This window comes from Heterodontus francisci, chromosome 30 (genome assembly GCF_036365525.1).
Source record: "Heterodontus francisci isolate sHetFra1 chromosome 30, sHetFra1.hap1, whole genome shotgun sequence".
NCBI classification, from domain to species: Eukaryota; Metazoa; Chordata; class Chondrichthyes; order Heterodontiformes; family Heterodontidae; genus Heterodontus; species Heterodontus francisci.
Genome location: NC_090400.1, coordinates 49,593,870 through 49,611,625, shown reverse-complemented (window position 1 = coordinate 49,611,625; position 17,756 = coordinate 49,593,870). Strand labels below are relative to the sequence as shown.

The window sequence follows — 17,756 nt, the reverse complement described above, 5'->3', positions numbered from 1 at the left end:
GCCGCTATCACGTGTAAAGTGGCGGCGGGAGTGGATCGGGAAGGGCCCCCGGAGAATTTGGGTAGGAGTCTGCCTTCGTTACCGCTGTCACTTTTCTATAGTCCATGCAAACTTGAGCTGTCCCACCAGGTTTAGGCAGCAAAGCCACCTGCGAATGCCAGCTGTCCTGACTAGGTTCAACTAAGCTGCTATTCAGCATGCATTGGACCTCTGCTTCCACTTGGGTCTGTCTGTCTGGACCTAAGCAGCAAGGATGTTGTTTAAAAGGAATGATTCCCCCTATATCCACATCTTGTGTGGCTAAAGTTAATACATCCTGTCTTATCCCTGCACTCTTTTAAACGTTGTGAAAATCCTGGTTAGGTCTTCACGTAGTTTTATAGTCTAATTTTGCTAGCCATTCTGTATTCGCTAATCTGATAGTTGGAGGTGCATTCTGAGAATTTCCTAGGCCTGCTTCTGCCTCATCTTCACCATCCTTTTCCTTCTGAACAGTCCTGATTACCTGACATACCTGTACTGGCTTATCCTCCTCCCTGCGATGATATTGCTTTAGCATATAGCTGTGACCCAACTGGGTGTTCTTCTGGCAATCGGGTGTCAATCAAGTCATCTACTTTACCCACTCTTTTGATCACTCTATATGGGCCGCTGAACCATACTTTTATTGGTTCTCCCTGCAACAGTAACAACACTAATACTTCATCCCCTGGTTGAAAATCGCGGGCTTTTGCATTCTTGTCTGCCCACTTTTTCACATTGGCTTGGGATGCTTTAAGGTGTTCCTGAGCTACACCGCAAGCTTTAGTGAGCTTTTCCTGGAACACAGATGCATAGTCCACTATCGAAGATTCATTCTTTTGTTCCAGGAATCTGTCTGTCTTTAAGTTTTAGAGGATCTCTTACTTCATGTCGTAAACCAATTCGAAAGGACTGAAGCCTGTAGACTCATTCGGTGAGTCTCTGGTGGCAAATAAAAGAAAGTCTAGTCCTCTTATCCCAGTCATATGGATATTCATGACAGTATGTTCTAATCATTGTTTTGAGAGTTTGGTGAAATCTCTCTAAAGCTCCTTGTGACTGTGGGTGATATGCTGACGATTTCAACTGTCTAATCCCCAAATTGCCCATGACTTTTTGAAAGATCCTAGACATGAAATTAGAACCTTGGTCTGATTGACCTTCAAGTGTCAACCCATATCTCAAAGAATTGGGTTAACTTTCCTACTACTATTCCAGCAAAAATTGTCCTCAAAGGGATGGCCTCTGGCAATCGAGTAGCCATATCCATGATAGTAAGTATGTATTGATGTCGCGCTTTTGTTTTTGGCAAGGGTCGTCTAATACCCTGCTAAATGGTTCTACAATCACTGGTATGGGAACTAGTGGTGCCGGTTTTATGATAGGTTGTGATTTTCCCACCATTTGACATGTATGGCATGTCCTACAAAATTGTGTCTCATCCTTTGTAAGATCTGGCTAGTAATAATGTTGACTTATGTGATTTGGTCTTCCGAATTCCCCTATGCCTTGCAAAAGGAATGTCATATGCTAACCTTAATAATTCTTGGCAATATTTAGGTGGTACCACTATCTGTTCAACAACTGTCCAGTCCTCGTCTGCAGGTCTATGAGGCGGTCTCCATTTCCTCCTCAAAACCCCGTTTGCCATATTATAGCCTTGCGGAACTCCTTTTGCCTCAGCTTCTGTCAGAGCCGTCTGTGCTATTTGGTATATCTCTGGATCAGCTTGCTGTGCTGCAATGATAGAAGATCTGTTAAACATCTCAATCGGATTATCTAAATCCCCAAATAAGGTTTCAGATACTTGGCTATCTGTTTGTGGTGCCCCTTTTACCTCTGACAATGGATCCTGTTTAGCCGTTGCTTGGGTGACTATACACGCAGGAAATATTCCCGGAACTTGTTCCTGTAATTGCTCCGTTTTCTTAATTTCACTTGGTTCCTCTCTAATTATGGGAGAAACTGATACTTTTGATCCAGCCAAATCATTTCCTAGCAGCAGATCAATTTCCTCTACTGGCAAACTGTGGACTGCTCCTACAGTTACTATCCCAGATATTAAGTCACTCTCGAGGCGTACTTTATATAAAGGTGTGAGTATATACTCCCCGTCAATTTCATTAACTAAAACTTTAGCGTTCAAGGTGCTCTCTGGTGGAAACGTTATATCTTTCCCCAGCAAGAGTGTTTGGGTTGCTCCTGTATCCCTGAGTATAATGGGTTTTTCTGCCTCGCTTGCAGGATTTGGAGTTACTTTCCCCTTTGACAAAAAAATCATTATAACTTTTGAGTATTTTATTCTTAACCTCTTCACTCCTTTTAGTTTTAGTATCTGATCTTACAACTGCTGTTAAAGCTATAGCCTGGTCTGGTATACTCTGAGTCTTTTCCTCTGCACTAGCTTTGCATACCCCAACATGTCCTATGGATATACCTCGCAATTTCAGCACTCTGAAGGAAGGTGACCCGTTTTGTGGCAATGATAACACTTCTGCTTGCAAACCTCACTCCTACCCCCTCAGCATCTTCCTTTCTGACCTAGAATCATAGAGTTATACAGCACAGAAACAGGCCCTGTGGCCCATTGTGTCCATGCCGGCCATCAAGCACCTATCTATTCTAATCCCATTTTCCAGTACTTGTCCTGTAGCCTTGTATGGCGTTTCAAGTGCTCATCTAAATACTACTAAAATGTTGAGGGTTCCTGTCTCTACCACCCCTTCAGGCTGTGTTCCAGATTCCAACCACCCTCTGGGGAAAAATATTTTCCTCAAATCCCCTCTAAACTTCCTGCCCCTTACCTTAAATCTATGCCCCCTGGTTATTGACACCTCCGCTAAGGGAAAATGTTTCTTCCTATCTACCCTTTCTGTGCCCCTCCATAATTTTGTATACCTCAATCAGGTCTTCCCTCAGCCTTCTCTGCTCTAAGGAAAACAAACCTAGCCTGTCCATTCTGTCTTCTTAGCTGAAATGCTCCAGCCCAGGCAACATCCTGGTGAATCTCCTCTGCACCCTCTCCAGTGCAGTCACATCCTTCCTATAGTGTGGAGCCCAGAACTGTACACAGCACTCCAGCTGTGGCCTAACTAGCATTTTATACAGCTCCATCATAGCTTCTCTGCTGTTATATTCTCTGCTGTTATATTCTATGCCTCGGCTAATAAAGGCAAGTATCCCATATGCCCTCCTAACCATCTTATCTACCTGTGCTGCTGCCTTCAGTGATCTATGGACAAGTATACCAAGGTCCCTCTGACACTGTACTTCTTAAGGTCCTACTATCCATTGTATAATACCTTGCCTTGTTATTCCTCCCAAAATGCATCACCTCACACTTCTCAGGCTTAAATGCCATTTGCCACTGCTCTGCCCATCTTACAAGCCCATCTATATCGTCTTGTAATCTAAGGCTTTCCTCCTCACTATTTACGACACCACCAATTTTCGTGTCATCTGCGAACTTACCGATCATACCTCCTATATTCAAGTCTAAATCATTAATGTACACTAAACAGCAAGGGTTCCAGCACCGATCCCTGCAGTACACCTGGTCACAGGCTTCCAATCGCAAAAACAACCCTCGACCATCACTCTCTGCCTCCTGCCCCTAAGCCAATTTTGGATCCAATTTGCCCTGGATCCCATGGGCTCTTACCACCTTGACCAATCTCCCATGCGGGACCTTATCAAAAGCCTTACTGACGTCCATGTAGACTACATCAACTGCTTTAGCCTCATCTACACACCTAGTCACCTCCTCGAAAAATTCAATCAAATTTGTTAGAAATGATCTCCCCCGACAAAGCCATGCCGACTATCCTTGATTACTCCCTGCCCCTCCAAGTGGAGATTAATCCTGTCCCTCAGAATTTTTTCCAATAGTTTCCTTACCACTGATGTTAGACACTCTCTCCTGTAATTACCTGGTTTATCCCTATTACCCTTCTTGAATAATGATACCACATTTGCTGTCCTCCAGTCCTCTGGCACCAGAGAGGATTTGAAAAATTGTGTCAGAGCCCCTGCAATCTCCTCCCTTGCCTCACATAGCTTAAGATACATCTCATCTGGGCCTAGGGATTTATCCACTTTTAAGCCCGCAAAAACCGCTAATTTGTTCAAGTATATCTCAATCCCCCTCCCTGATCTCTACCCCTATATTGTCCTTCTCCACAGTGAACACAGATGAAAAGTCATCATTTAAAACCTCACCTATGGCCTCCGGCCCCACACACACATTGCCACTTTTGTCCCTACTCTTTCCCTGGTTATCCTCTTGCCCTTAATATACTTAGAAAACGCCTTGGGATTTTCCTTTATCTTGCCTGCCAGTGTTTTTCCATGCCCCCTCTTTGGTCTCCTAATTACTTTTTTAAATACCCCCTTACACTTTCTATACTCCTCTAAGGCCTCCACTGTTTTCAGCCCTCTGAATTTGCCATAAGCCTCTTTTTTTTTTTTACCTTATCCAATCCTGTCTATCCCTTGACATCCAGGGTTCCCTGGACTTGTTGGTCCTACCCTTCACCTTTACGGGAACATGTTGGCCCTGAACACTCTCTATTTTCCTTTTGAATGACTCCCACTGGTCTGATGTAGACTTTCCTACAAGTAGCTGCTCCCAGTCCACTTTGGCCAGATCCTGTTTTGTGATATTGAAATCGACCTTCCCCCAATTCAGTACCATTATTTTCAGTCCATCTTTGTAACTACCTTAAATCTTAGAGTTATGGTCATTGTCCCCGAAATGCTGTCCCACTGACACTTCTACCACTTGTCTGGCTTAATTCCTTAAGATTAGGTCCAGTACCTCCCCTTCTCTTGCAGGACTTTCTACGTGCTGGCTCAAAAAGCTCTCCTGAATGCACTTTAAGAATTCTGCCCCCTTTAAGCCTTTGTCACGAAGACTATCGCAGTTAAGATTGGGGAAGTTGAAATCCCCTACTATTATTACCCTATTATTTTTATACCTCTGAGATTTGCCTACATATCTGCTCCTCTGTCTCTCCCTGACTGTTTGGAGGCCTGTAGTACACTCCCAGCAAAGTGATTGCCCCTTTTTGTTTTTAAGTTCTACCTATATGGCCTCATCTGACCTCTTCTGAGGAACCTTCTAAGATATCATTCCTTCTTACTGCAATAATTGATTCCTAGATCAATAGTGCAATGCCCACCCCCTCTTTTACACCTCCCCCATCATGCCTGAAGATTCTAAACCCTGGAATATTGAGCTGCCAGTCCTGCCCTCCCTCAACCATGTCTCTGTGATAGCAATAATATCATATTCCCATGTGTTAATCAATGCCCTCAATTCATCTGCCTTGCTTGTAAGACTCCTTGCATTAGAATAGATGCAGTCCTGCCTTGCATTATTCACTTGTGCCCTAACGGGTCTATATTTGTTCTGTCTTCCAGACTGACTTAGTTTCTCTTTTATATTTGGCTGTGCATCACCCCCTACTGTACCTCCAATCTGTATCCCGTCATCCTGCCAAATTAATTTAAACCTCCCCCCTCCCCCCGCCATCCACCCCCAACAGCACTAGCAAACCTCACTGCAAGGATGTTGGTCCCGTTCTGGTTCAGATGCAACCTGTCCGACTTGTACAGGTCCCACCTTCACCAGAAGCAGACCCAGTGATCCAGGAAACTAAAGCCCTCCCTCCTGCACCATCTCCTCAGCTATGCATTCATCTGCTCTATCCTCCTATTCCTATACTCACTAGCACATGACATCGGGAGTAATCCAGAGATTACAACCTTTGAGGTCCGGCTTTTTAATCTGCTACCTAGCTCCTTAAATTCTTGTTGCAGGACCTCATCCCTCTTTCTACCTTTGTCATTGGTACCAATGTGAGCCATGGCCTCTGACTGTTCACCCTGCCCCTTCAGAATGTCCTGCAGCCGCTCCGTGACATCCATGACCCTAGCACCAGGGAGGCAACATACCATCCTGGAGTCAGGTTTGCGGCCACAGAAACGCCTATCTGTACCCCTTACAATAGAATCCCCTATCACTGTAGCTCTCCCACTCTTTTTCCTCCGCTCCTGTGCAGCTGCGCCACCCGTGGTGCCACAGACTTGGCTCTTGCTGCATTCCCCTGAGAAGCTATCTCCCCCAACAGTATCCAAAACAGAAAATCTGTTAGAGAGGGAGATGGACCCAGGGAACTCCTGCACTACCTGCCTAGTTCTTCTACTCTGCCTGGCAGGCACCCATTCCCTGTCTGCCTGAGCACTCTTTACCTGCAGTGTGACCACCTCCTTGTAAGTGCTATCCACGATGATCTCAGCCTCGCGGATGCTCCACAGTGTCCCCAGATGCTGCTGCAGATCCGAAACGCGGATTTAGAGTAGCTGCAACTGGAGATACTTCCCTACACACGTGTTTGCCCTGGACACTGGTAGTGTCCCTGACTTCCCACATCGCACAGGAGGAGCACTCCACACTGCCAAGCTGCCCTACCATTACTTACCCTTAATTTACTCCCTTAAATTACTCAAAAGTTAGAGATTATTTACACTAGGGGCCTTGATTCCCTAAAAAAAAACACTACTTATTATATTTTAAAAAACTGTAGATCTTGCCTTTCTCTTTACTTTAGTTACTAACCCAGCTTATCTGTATACTCAAATAAAAACAAGAAATGCTGGAACCACTCAGCAGGTCTGGCAGCATCTGTGAAAAGAGAAGCAGAGTTAACGTTTCGGGTCAGTGACCCTTCTTCGGAACTTACAAATATTAGAAAAGTCACAGGTTATAAGCAAGTGAGGTGGGGGTGGGGCAAGAGATAACAAAGGAGGTCTAGATTGGACCAGGCCACATAGCTGACCAAAAGGTCACGGAGCAAAGGCAAACAATATGTTAATAGTGTGTTGAAAGACAAAGCATTAGTACAGATTAGGTGTAAATACAATGAATATTGAACAGCAGCAAGTGCAAACCTGAAAAAAAACAGTGGGTAAGCAAACTGAACAAACTATGAAATGAAATAAATGCAAAAAAAAAAGGTAAAAAATGTAAAAAAAAAAGAAAAAAATAACTAAAAATGAAAGTAAAATGGGGGGGGCTGTCATGCTCTGAAATTATTGAACTCAATGTTCAGTCCGGCAGGCTATAGTGTGCCTAATCGGTAAATGAGATGCTGTTCCTCGAGCTTGCGTTGATGTTCACTGGAACACTGCAGCAATCCCAGGACAGAGATGTGAGCATGAGAGCAGGGGGGAGTGTTGAAATGGCAAGCAACCGGAAGCTCAGGGTCCTGCTTGCGGACTGAGCGGAGATGTTCCGCAAAGCGGTCACCCAGTCTGCGCTTGGTCTCCCCAATGTAGAGGAGACCACACTGTGAGCAGCGAATACAGTACGCTACATTGAAAGAAGTACAAGTAAATCGCTGCTTCACCTGAAAGATTTCCAGCATCCGCAGTATTTTGCTTTTATTATCTGTATACTCACTCTGGCGGCTGTTTCCCGGCTCGCTCTGTTGATTGTGACGTCACTCTCAATTTTCGTTTTCCCCCCGGCTCTGTTCCCATTCTGTTTTCTTCCCCTCCCTCTCTCTCTCACTCTCTCTCTCTCTCTCTTTACCCCCCTCCCATCTTAAACACTATTGAGATAAACCAATATCTAAAGACCTTTATAACTTATTTAAAAAATGAAACTCCTGCATTCACATACATATACTCGGTTTTAAATTAGCTGACTGAAAAAAATAAACTCTTTGCAAATTATGTTCCTGACGTTCCAATACAACACAGTCAAAGTTCACTTGCATTCTTCCAAGGCCCTATGAAAACAAAAGGTCCTTCCAAAGATAGGGGTTCAGCAGTTCGGCTGTTTTTCCCAATGATGAACACAGCAGGTATCAATAATTTGTTGTAAAAGAAAAAAGCTTTTTTTTTTACGGAATTAATTTTGCTTGAAGCTTTGTAGAATTTTGAGAGAGAAATAAAACCGCTTTTCTTCAGTTTAAATTGTCTCAGTGCCTTGCTTCTTCCTTCAATTGCTGGAACAGTCTCTCTCTGCAAACCAGTCACAGACAGCCAATTTTCAAAAGTCAAACTGCAACATTGTCCTGTCTCTTTGGCTATTGCTTGGCAACCAGAATACCCTATGGCTCACGAAGCCTCCGGCGAGTTTTTAAAGATACACTGATCTTTTTACAGTCTGAAAGGCACAACACAATATTTCCGAGGAGAGGAAAAAAGAATAACGCAGGACCGTGACAGTCATGTAATCTGTCCTGCCCTCCACCCTATCACAGATCTTCCCTCTTGTTCTTTTCATCCTCCCCCCTAATACTACAACAGCTGAACTCGCTCAAAACCTATTACATTTCTAACTTTTCTCCGTTCTGATGAAAGGTCAGAGACCTGAAATGTTAATTCTGTTTTCCTTTTCCCAGATTCTGCCAGACCTGCTGAGTATTTACATCATTTTCTGTTTTTATTTCAGAAATTCACCATTTGTGGATTCACACATCCTATTGCGCTGTGGCATTCTGATATAATGACCCAGATTTTGTGGTACAAATTGTTCTGTTCCAGAAAGACAGTTGAAGGATAGAACTGGAGCCAGTCTTTACATGGTTTTATATTTCTTTACAGTGTTATGGATTACAAGCATACAGCTCCTGACATCAAGAGTTAATTAAGGCTTAACACTTTGTTAAAAATTCATTTCCACATGACTGGACAAGCCCAAACATTTTCTGGTGAGTTTAGTGAAAAAGTACCCCAACATCACTGCCTTCATCTATTTGTCGAGGGTCTCAGCGAGATACTCTTAGATCACAGCTTCTGGAGGAGCGGGGTCACTCTGATAATCTTCCTGATTTCCACGTTTAACTGTGCATTTACGGATGCTGGAAGATGCTGTTGAATTTACTCCTTAATAAGTGGGTGCTGATAGCCTCACTGTCATTTGTGTTAATTGTATATTAATTGTGTGCAGGCGGTGGGCACTAACTGGCCATTCACTTGAGTCCCTGGAAATAGATACAGACGAAGAATATGGTTGTTGGGGTCAGGAGGTGTATGATTGTAATGTGCAACTCTGTAAAATATAAAAGTATACAAAGATTGGATTTCAATAGAACAATTCATACTGCAAAATCTGGGCCATTATATAAAAACTCTACAATGTGGCATTGTAGGATGTGTGAATCCACACATGGTGAGTTTCTGATCTCATTCATACTACTAGAATGAGCAGCCAAGTAGTGGGCAGGTGTTCTCCTGAAGGGCAAATTGAAGTTCAACACTTGGCAGAACAACACTGGGGTCTGAAGTACAAATTACATGGAGAATGATGGTTGTCCTAGGAAGAGTAGAGAATCTAAATTATTTTAAATTACTGAAGATTTCAGTCCAAAGTGCACTTGGTTAAATTTCTATGCAAATGAACTGTGCTGCCTAAACTTACCCAGCTAGGTTTCCAGATTCTGGAATGAGAAAAAAAAAAGTGCTGTAAATCAAATAAAAGTGAAAATTCCTATGCTGTAAACTTATATCAGTTTGTGGAAATTGGAGCATTCTCATTCTGGAGTTGTCCCTGGGAGATCTGTTCCACGCATTCACTACCCTATGCATAAAATGGATGCATCTCGTGTTAAAGTATCAACGCACAAGTATAATCCCCTACTTCATTGAGTTGGATGACATGGTGCTCTGTGGGACAAATAGTGTAGGAAAATAGAGAATTCAATAGATATTTGAGGGAGTATAATAGTTGGATGGTATTAGATCTTAGGACTGATCAAATGGACTGCAGAGTCTTTTTCAGCCCTAGACATTCCTATGTTGGTACTTTCCTAAGTGCCATTAATCGTGGTGTCAGAGCCCTGGAATCTTGTCACGGTAGCAAAGAATAGTGGAACATGAGTTTTTAAGTACTTTAACTAACTCCCAAGTGATTTTTTTTAACTGTTCTGTAATAAAGCTACATATTCTTTAGAAAAGATTTGCATTTTTTGAAACTGTAGTAAGAATTAAAATAAATAATTTTTTTCAGCTTCCATGTATATTAAAATGTTGAAAATGATATATAAAGTTGAAAAAGAAAGCTTATGACAGTTACAAAAAACTTAATACTTTAGAAAGCCTAGAGGGGTATAGAAAGGGCAGGGGTGAAGTAAACAAAGGAAATTAGGAAAGCAAAGAGAGGTCATGAAAAATTATTGGCAGGTAAAATCAAGGAAAACCCAAAGATGTTTTATCAGTACATTAAGAACAAAAGGATAACTAAGGAAAGGATAGGGCCTATCAGAGATGTACAAAGTAACTTATGATTGGATGCAGAAGATGTGGGCAGGGTTCTTAATGAGTTTTTTGTCTCTGTCTCCACAAACGAGAGGGATGATGCAGACATTGTAGTAAAAGAGGAGGAGCGTGTAATATTAGATACGATAAGCATGAGAGGAAATGCTTAAGGGGTCTGACATCCTTGAAAGTGGATAAATCACCAGGGCCAGGTGGATTGTATCCCAGGTTGTTAAAGGAAGCCAGGGAGGAAATAGCGGATGCTCTTCAAAACCTCACTAGATGCAGGCAAGGTACCAGAGAATTGGAGGTCTGCGAATGTTGTACCATTGTTTGAAAAGGGTGCGAGGGATAGGCCAAATAATTATAGGCCGGTCGGTCTGACCTCGGTGGTGGGCAAATTATTAGAATCAATTCTGAGAGATAGGATAAACTGCCACTTAGAAAGGCACGGATTAATCAGCAATAGCGTGGATTTGTTAAGGGTAGGTCGTGTCTTACTAACTTAATTAAATTTTTTGAAGAAGTAGCAAGGAGGATTGATGAGGGCAATGTAGTGAATGTGGTCTACGTGGATTTTAGTAAGGCATTTGACAAAGTTCCACATGGCAGACTGGTCAGAAATATAAAAGCCCGTGGGGTACAGGGGAATGTGGCAAGTTGGATCCAAAATGGGCTCATTGACAGGAAACCAAGGGTAATGGTCGACAGATGTTTTTGCGTATGGAAAGTGGTTTCCAGTGGCATCCCACGGGGCTCAGTGTTGGGTCCCTTGCTGTTTGTGGTATATATTAATGATTTGGACTTACATATGGGAGGCATGATTGGGAAATTTGCTGATGACACAAAAATTGGCTGTATAGTTGATAGTGAAGAGCTGTAGACTTCAGAATGATATCAATGGTTTGGTTGAGTGGGCGGAAAAGTGGCAATTGGAATTCAATCTGGAGAAGTGTGAGGGCAAACAAAACAAGGGAATACACAATAAACGGGAGGATATTGAGAGGGGTAGAAGAAGTGAAAGACCTTGGAGTGCATGAAGGTGGCAGGACAGGTATATAAAATGGTGAAGGCATATGGAATGCTTTCCCTTATTGGCCGAGATATAAAATACAAAAACAGGGATGTAATGCTGGAACTGTATATAAAAAAAAAACACTGGTTAGGCCACAGCTGGAGTACTGCATGCAGTTCTGGTCATCGCATTACAGGAAGGACATAATTGCTCTGGAGAGAGTACAGAGGAGGTTTAGAAGAATGTTGCCAGGACTTGAAAGTTGCAGCTATGAGAAAAGATTGGACCGGCAGGGGTTGTTTTCCTTAGAACAGAGGAGGCTGAGGGGTGAATTAATTGAGGTGTACAAGATTGAGGGGCTTAGATAGAGTAGACAGGAAAGACCTGTTTCCCCTAGCAGAGAGGTCAATTACCAAGGGGCACAAATTTAAGGTTGTGTCTGGAATTCACTGCCCGGATCGGTGATGGAGGCAGAAACCCTCAACTCATTTAAAATGTACCTGGACATGCACCTGAAGTGCTGTAACCTGTAAGGCTACGGACCGGGTGCTGGAAGGTGGGATTAGATTGGGCGGCTAGTTTTTTTCTTTAGTTGGTGCAGACATGATGGGCTGAAAGGCCTCCTTCTGTGTCATAACTTTTCTGTGGTTCTATGGTTCTAAATGCTTAATACTGTAAATGCTTAAAGAAGTTTGGGTACTTGAAAGATACTGCATCCCTCGTTTTTATGAATAACAGACATTCAGCATAATGACTCCAAAACAAATAACAGCTTTCCTTCCACTAACAATCTGGGCAATGTCTAATCTAGTGTCATATCGTAGCCCTTGGGACTAAAAATTGATCAGTGGCAGCCTAAATTTTCACTGTATGGTATTGACTATCTTACTGCAGAATATTGAGAGTTGTCTTTGTTTTTCCTGCACTTCCACTTAAGCTGGAAAATTTCCTTCCATTGGATCAAGTTGCAGATTTTTCTGTCTTGGAGCCCCAGTCTTAACATCCCTGTGACCTCTGCAACTGAGAAATAAGTAACAGCTGATATCATAAACCCGTTATCTGAAGATTATCGCAGCCTTTTAGTAGCTTGTCGAAGAACTAGTTATATTTCTGTTTCCGTAGGAAGGTGTGACAGAAAAATTTCACAGGTATGCATTGAGTTAGAATTTTAACCATTTTTCTAGGGCCTGTTTCAAATCTGCCTCAAAACTCCTACTTTTAACTTTATAACTGTTAGGCATGTTTTGGAAAATTACTTCTTTACTGGTTGCCGTCTTGAAAATTACCTTATAACCTGTTATCTTGCAAACACTTAGATATTTTCAAGAAATTTTAAACATAAGTCCCGGACTTGAATTGCAATCGTTATGCTGAAGTGCTGTTTCAGTTCTTGGCATGAAGTTTCCTGGCTGAATAGCTGCATTCTCCACTTAATAAGTTAACTAAAATCTCAAACTACAGGTAAAGTGTGATTACTTCCAGTTTTCAAAGTCTTGAATTATAATTTGCCTGGTAGTTGACATTTAATTGAGGGCTAAGTAAATGAAATTTTTACGTCATAGTATGGTAAAGTAATTTTGAACATGCAGTTCTTGTGATTGATAAATACAATTGAAACTTTTCTGCAGTGGACTATGTCTGACATATTTAATAATCATGGATAACTCTCATCTTGGGCGACATTCACAGCTACCCCTTCTCGAGCATAGCAAATTGGTGAAAATTATATTTAAATTATTAAATACTTTGTGCAAAATGTTAAGCCCCTACCCTTGGTGTAATCTTGTGAAAATGTTAATTACGGGTGGACTGTCAACAGATGAAAGAAATTTGATTGATTTTCCAAAACTTGACAATGAGAAGCTAGTTGACAAGGTTGGCTCACTGAAGATTTTATGGTAAAATTAAAGGCTTATGGTGAAGTGCCAAATTGGATTAAAATTGCACTGTGTAATTTTTTGGATCTGTAAGTGCACCTATATACTGCTTTTCTAATTGAATGCATCATTAAAAGCAATTCACAATTTTAATTGTGAAATAATAGAATAACTTTTTCTGTAAAATAAGAATCTGGTGTAATCATTGTATTTGTCTATTTGCTAATGATCTTGAACACAAGTTGATTATTGTACTGTATTCTATATTCCATGTTTATGTGCAATCTAAAGAAATGTAGTGATCTCAAAGTACTAAAATTCTGTAGTCACATTTAGAAAGGCCATTCCAATTATACCACCTATGCTATGTATTCACATTTAAGTACTAAGTTCTCACAAATGTTTAAGCAGACTGTACGTATATATCTCTTCCTACAATTCCATCCTTCAGAGAAGCTGCATTGCTGTCAATGGCATTGGAGTCCACATAATGACACAATGTTGCCAAAACACTGTCAAACTGGGATTTATCAGGAATATTATAATAAAAGCAAAATACTGCGGATGCTGGAAATCTGAAATAAAAACAAGAAATGCTGGAACCACTCAGCAGGTCTGGCAGCATCTGTGGAAAGAGAAGCAGAGTTAACGTTTCGGGTCAGTGACCCTTCATCGGAATATTTATTTATCAGGAATATTGTTTGAATTCTTCATATTGCAGATTTGACCTGAATTATTGCTGAAGCGGATCTCTTTTTGATACTTTGCAAAAGTTCCACCATTCTAACCAATAATAGGATGAATTTTTCGGGGGTTGCGGGGAAACGAGTTTTTGCCCTGTTGTCACTGCATAACAACAGAACCCCAACCAAGCACGTCTCAGTTTCATGGCACCATTATTATCATCAATTGTCGCAAAAACCCATGTAGTTCACTGTCCTTTCAGGGAAGGAAATCTGCTGTCCTTACCTGGTCTGGCCTACATGTGACTCCAGACCCACAACAATGTGGTTGATTCTTTGCCCTCTGAAATGGCGTAACAAGCTACTCAGTTGTTGAGGGCAGTTAGGGGTGAGCAACAAATGTTGGCTTTGCCAATGATGCTCACATACCATGAAAGAATTTTTTAAATTGTAATAACTAGTACCACCATAACTGCAAACTGAACATTTTTGGAACTAGTAACTAATTTTTAAAAACTCTTATTTTTGTTCCGATTTGTTATGTTGTATACGCAAGTTTTCCTTTTTAAAGTTTTATACTTTTAAATATTGGCAATTTATCTAACATTTTGATTTATGACACATCTAGCACAGGTGTCACACTTTATTATTGCACTCTAAAATGTGAAATTGATCAGTTAACTGTAAACACATCATACCACTTTTTAAGGTACATTTTCCATCAATATAGCTCCTTGTTACATCATATACCAACAGTTTTTGGTGCTTTTGCAGGTGTTTAATATCATTAATTACATTCCCATTTTGAGTGTAACTGTAGTAGAACATTTTGTGCATACCAATCCGATGCTATCCGGGAATGTGAGGTTACATTCTCAACTGTACTAGGGAAATGTTTGTTGTGCAATTGTTTGTTAAGCATTTGTATTCATTTGAGATTTTAGTTTCATTTAAAAAAATTATAAAATGTGCATCCTCGTACATGACTCATTCAGCTTCCTCATAAAATCTACTTGTCTGAACCTCAGATGGATGACAGGGAAAATAATGCGCAGACCTGATGACAAGGGCAGGATAGAACAGTTGCAAATCATTACTGTACAAGGTCTGCAAAGCTACAGCTCAGGTTTTGGGTTTCTTTCAGTCTGAGAAAAATCTTTACCCCGTGCTGATGGGAAATTGTGTATTTGGAAAAGTATGGTCTAATGTATTGAAGATTCAGTGAAACTAAAATATCTTGAGGGCAACCAGAGAAGTCCAAGGCAGTGCATGATGCATCAATTGGGGCGTGCACAGAAGGCGGGAATATTGATGAGGGAGAAAAACAACACCTAAGCTTCAGATGAGTTAGCTGGATGTTTTGTTTGTAATTTCCTAGTATATTTATTTATATTTTTATATTTAGAGATACAGCATTGAAACAGGCCCTTCGGCCCACCGAGTCTGTGCCGACCAACAACCACCCATTTATACTAATCCTACATTAATCCCATATTCCCTACCACCTACCTACACTAGGGGCAATTTACAACGGCCAATTTACCTATCAACCTGCGTCTTTGGCTGTGGGAGGAAACCGGAGCACCCGGCGAAAACCCACGCGGTCACAGGGAGAACTTGCAAACTCTGCACAGGTAGTACCCAGAATCGAACCCAGGTCCCTGGAGCTGTGAAGCTGTGGTGCTAACCACTGCGCCACTGTGCCGCCCACAAATAGTACTATTTCTGTTTTTTTAATAAAAATGCCCTGAGTCATGGAGGCTTTGTCAGTACCCAGTTACTAAAAATTATCTAGTTTTTATACTTAGATCTTTAGTAATTTTACTTTCTACCCCTCTACAACCCCCTCTCCCACCCCCAACCCCTACACTAGCGCTATCTATGCTGAGAAAGCACTTGCATTCCTAGTCACTGCAAAGTGACTGGCTCAGGATGTTTTTGATTTCAACAGCTCTAAGTGAACAAATTGGAATGCTGACAGTCCAAATTGGAATTGATATGTTTATAAAGAATCGAGTTTGCTGCTTTGACACTCCAATAAGTTTCTTTTAGTAAAGTTAATATTTTGGATCCATAACCAAACTTTGTAAAAAGTATATTGCATCTCTGTAGTAGATTCTTTTATAAATAAGATCACAATTGTAATTGTATTTCACCCATTATAGCTGCTTTGCAACTTGCTCAGATCCTATAATCCTTAAAGTTGTGATTGTTCAACAGTGCCAACTTGACTCAATTAAGAGTAACCCCAAGTCAAAGCTTGTAGGTTCAGGACTTAATCTAGATTTGCACTTCAGTTCAGTACTGAAGGTTTGTTGCACTGTTGAAAGTGCTGTTCATTGGGAGGAAATTTTTAAACCAAGCATCTTTCTGCCTATTTTAGTGCTTCGGGTGGACATTTAAAGAAGCTTTTATATTGTGCAAGACCCATATAATGTCACTAGCTCCCAAATATTTGCAACCGAAAAGTTAACTCTTCAGGACTCACCAAGGCCAATGGACTGGAAGCATCAGGGTGAGTATAGCCACTGATCTTGGCAAACACCAGCAAGTTTTTGGATTGCAGCTGCTTGCATGAGCAGTATTAACCAGGCTGGTTCCTAGCCACTGACCATGGCAAATCTAAGTTTGCTTTTGTGTTGCAGCTCCCAGGATACACTGCATATTTGGTTGTTAAGTGGGAAAAGAATCAAACTTGGCTGTGATGTTCCTGCAATTGAATAAACTACCAATGCTCATTATGCAGACTCATATAATTAATGGCTACTAGAATAATATACCAGCGAGCACCTGCTGAGAGCAGAAGCCAAAGCACAGTCCTTGTTGTAATATGAAAGGAGCTAATGGTCTTGTGGCTCTATTTGAAGGGCAAATTCACCTGTCTGATACTCCTTCAACTAATACCACCAAAAACATGTTAACTTGCCAGTCAGCTTATGATGGAATTTTGCTGTGCACAGAATGGCACATCACAATTTAAATAATTCTTTGCATTTGAATCATTTACATTTTTTTTATTTGGATATGTCAATTTGAAGCATCCACCCATCTTCACCTGTGTCATCTCATTGCTAAGGAGGGGCATTTATTCAGGAAGATTTTACAAGTGCCTGTTAGCAGCTGGGTGCATATAAGCAGAGACTGCAGAAGTTGCATTGCTTTGGGTGGAGAGGTACTGTACTAAAAAAAATAAAATCTTAAATTTATTACTGCATATTTGAAGAATTGGTCTTGGGGCAATATGTTAGGTATTTCCTACTAGTAATTACAGTAGTTGAAATTGGGGTTGCTGCTATTACTGGGAGAGTAATAGCCACCGGTATAGTTAAATGCAGCACATCCTCCTTCATGGAGTAAATTTCAATTTCAGGATACTTGACTTTCTCTTGAATGAATCTTATTAGTTTGCCTACTGCTTTCTGCTCATTCCTCTTAAGGTATCAACACTTTATGGTTTCACAGCCAGCGGGCGTCCTCTCGTATATTGAGTTTTCCTCTGGCTACAAATGCAAGATATGAAAGAAAGGAAAAGCACTGGTTTCTTCTCAAATGGCAGTCTGTTGCTTTGTAGGCAAATGTCCAGATTGTTCTGTAATCTGGCTGACAATCAGAAGTCTAGGAAATTCAGACAGGTTTATCCTAGCTGTACAGTTGCAGTGGCACTTCTTAAAAATACCAAGAGACTCCAGAAAATGGATCATTTCTGATGTGCACTATAGGAAGGACCTTTCCATCACCCTTGACTACTGATTGTACAGTAGGGCAGGTATATACTACACTGTTGCACCCTACTGAAAGATGTTTTAGTATTTTCAAATTTAAATTTTAACTTTTTTAATGAACGTATTTGGCCTGTGTGAAAATTGCCAAATTATGAAATGTAGCAGAGTTATA

At 41.2% G+C, this 17,756-nt stretch overlaps 1 protein-coding gene across 4 annotated transcripts in view; it reads left to right on the top strand.

The window, feature by feature from the left end:
- nlk2 (nemo-like kinase, type 2) overlaps positions 1–17,756 on the top strand; it is a 277,172-nt gene that overhangs the window by 226,785 nt on the left and 32,631 nt on the right. Inside the window, exon 9 of one of the 4 annotated variants that reach the window (XM_068010552.1) lies at positions 16,246–16,366. The exons of the other annotated variants lie outside the window; for them this stretch is intronic. Within the exon in view, the coding sequence (XP_067866653.1) occupies positions 16,246–16,335 (90 nt within the window). The 3' untranslated portion in view covers positions 16,336–16,366. Of the gene's footprint in view, positions 1–16,245; positions 16,367–17,756 lie in introns of those variants that run through there. 4 annotated transcript variants of the gene reach the window in all.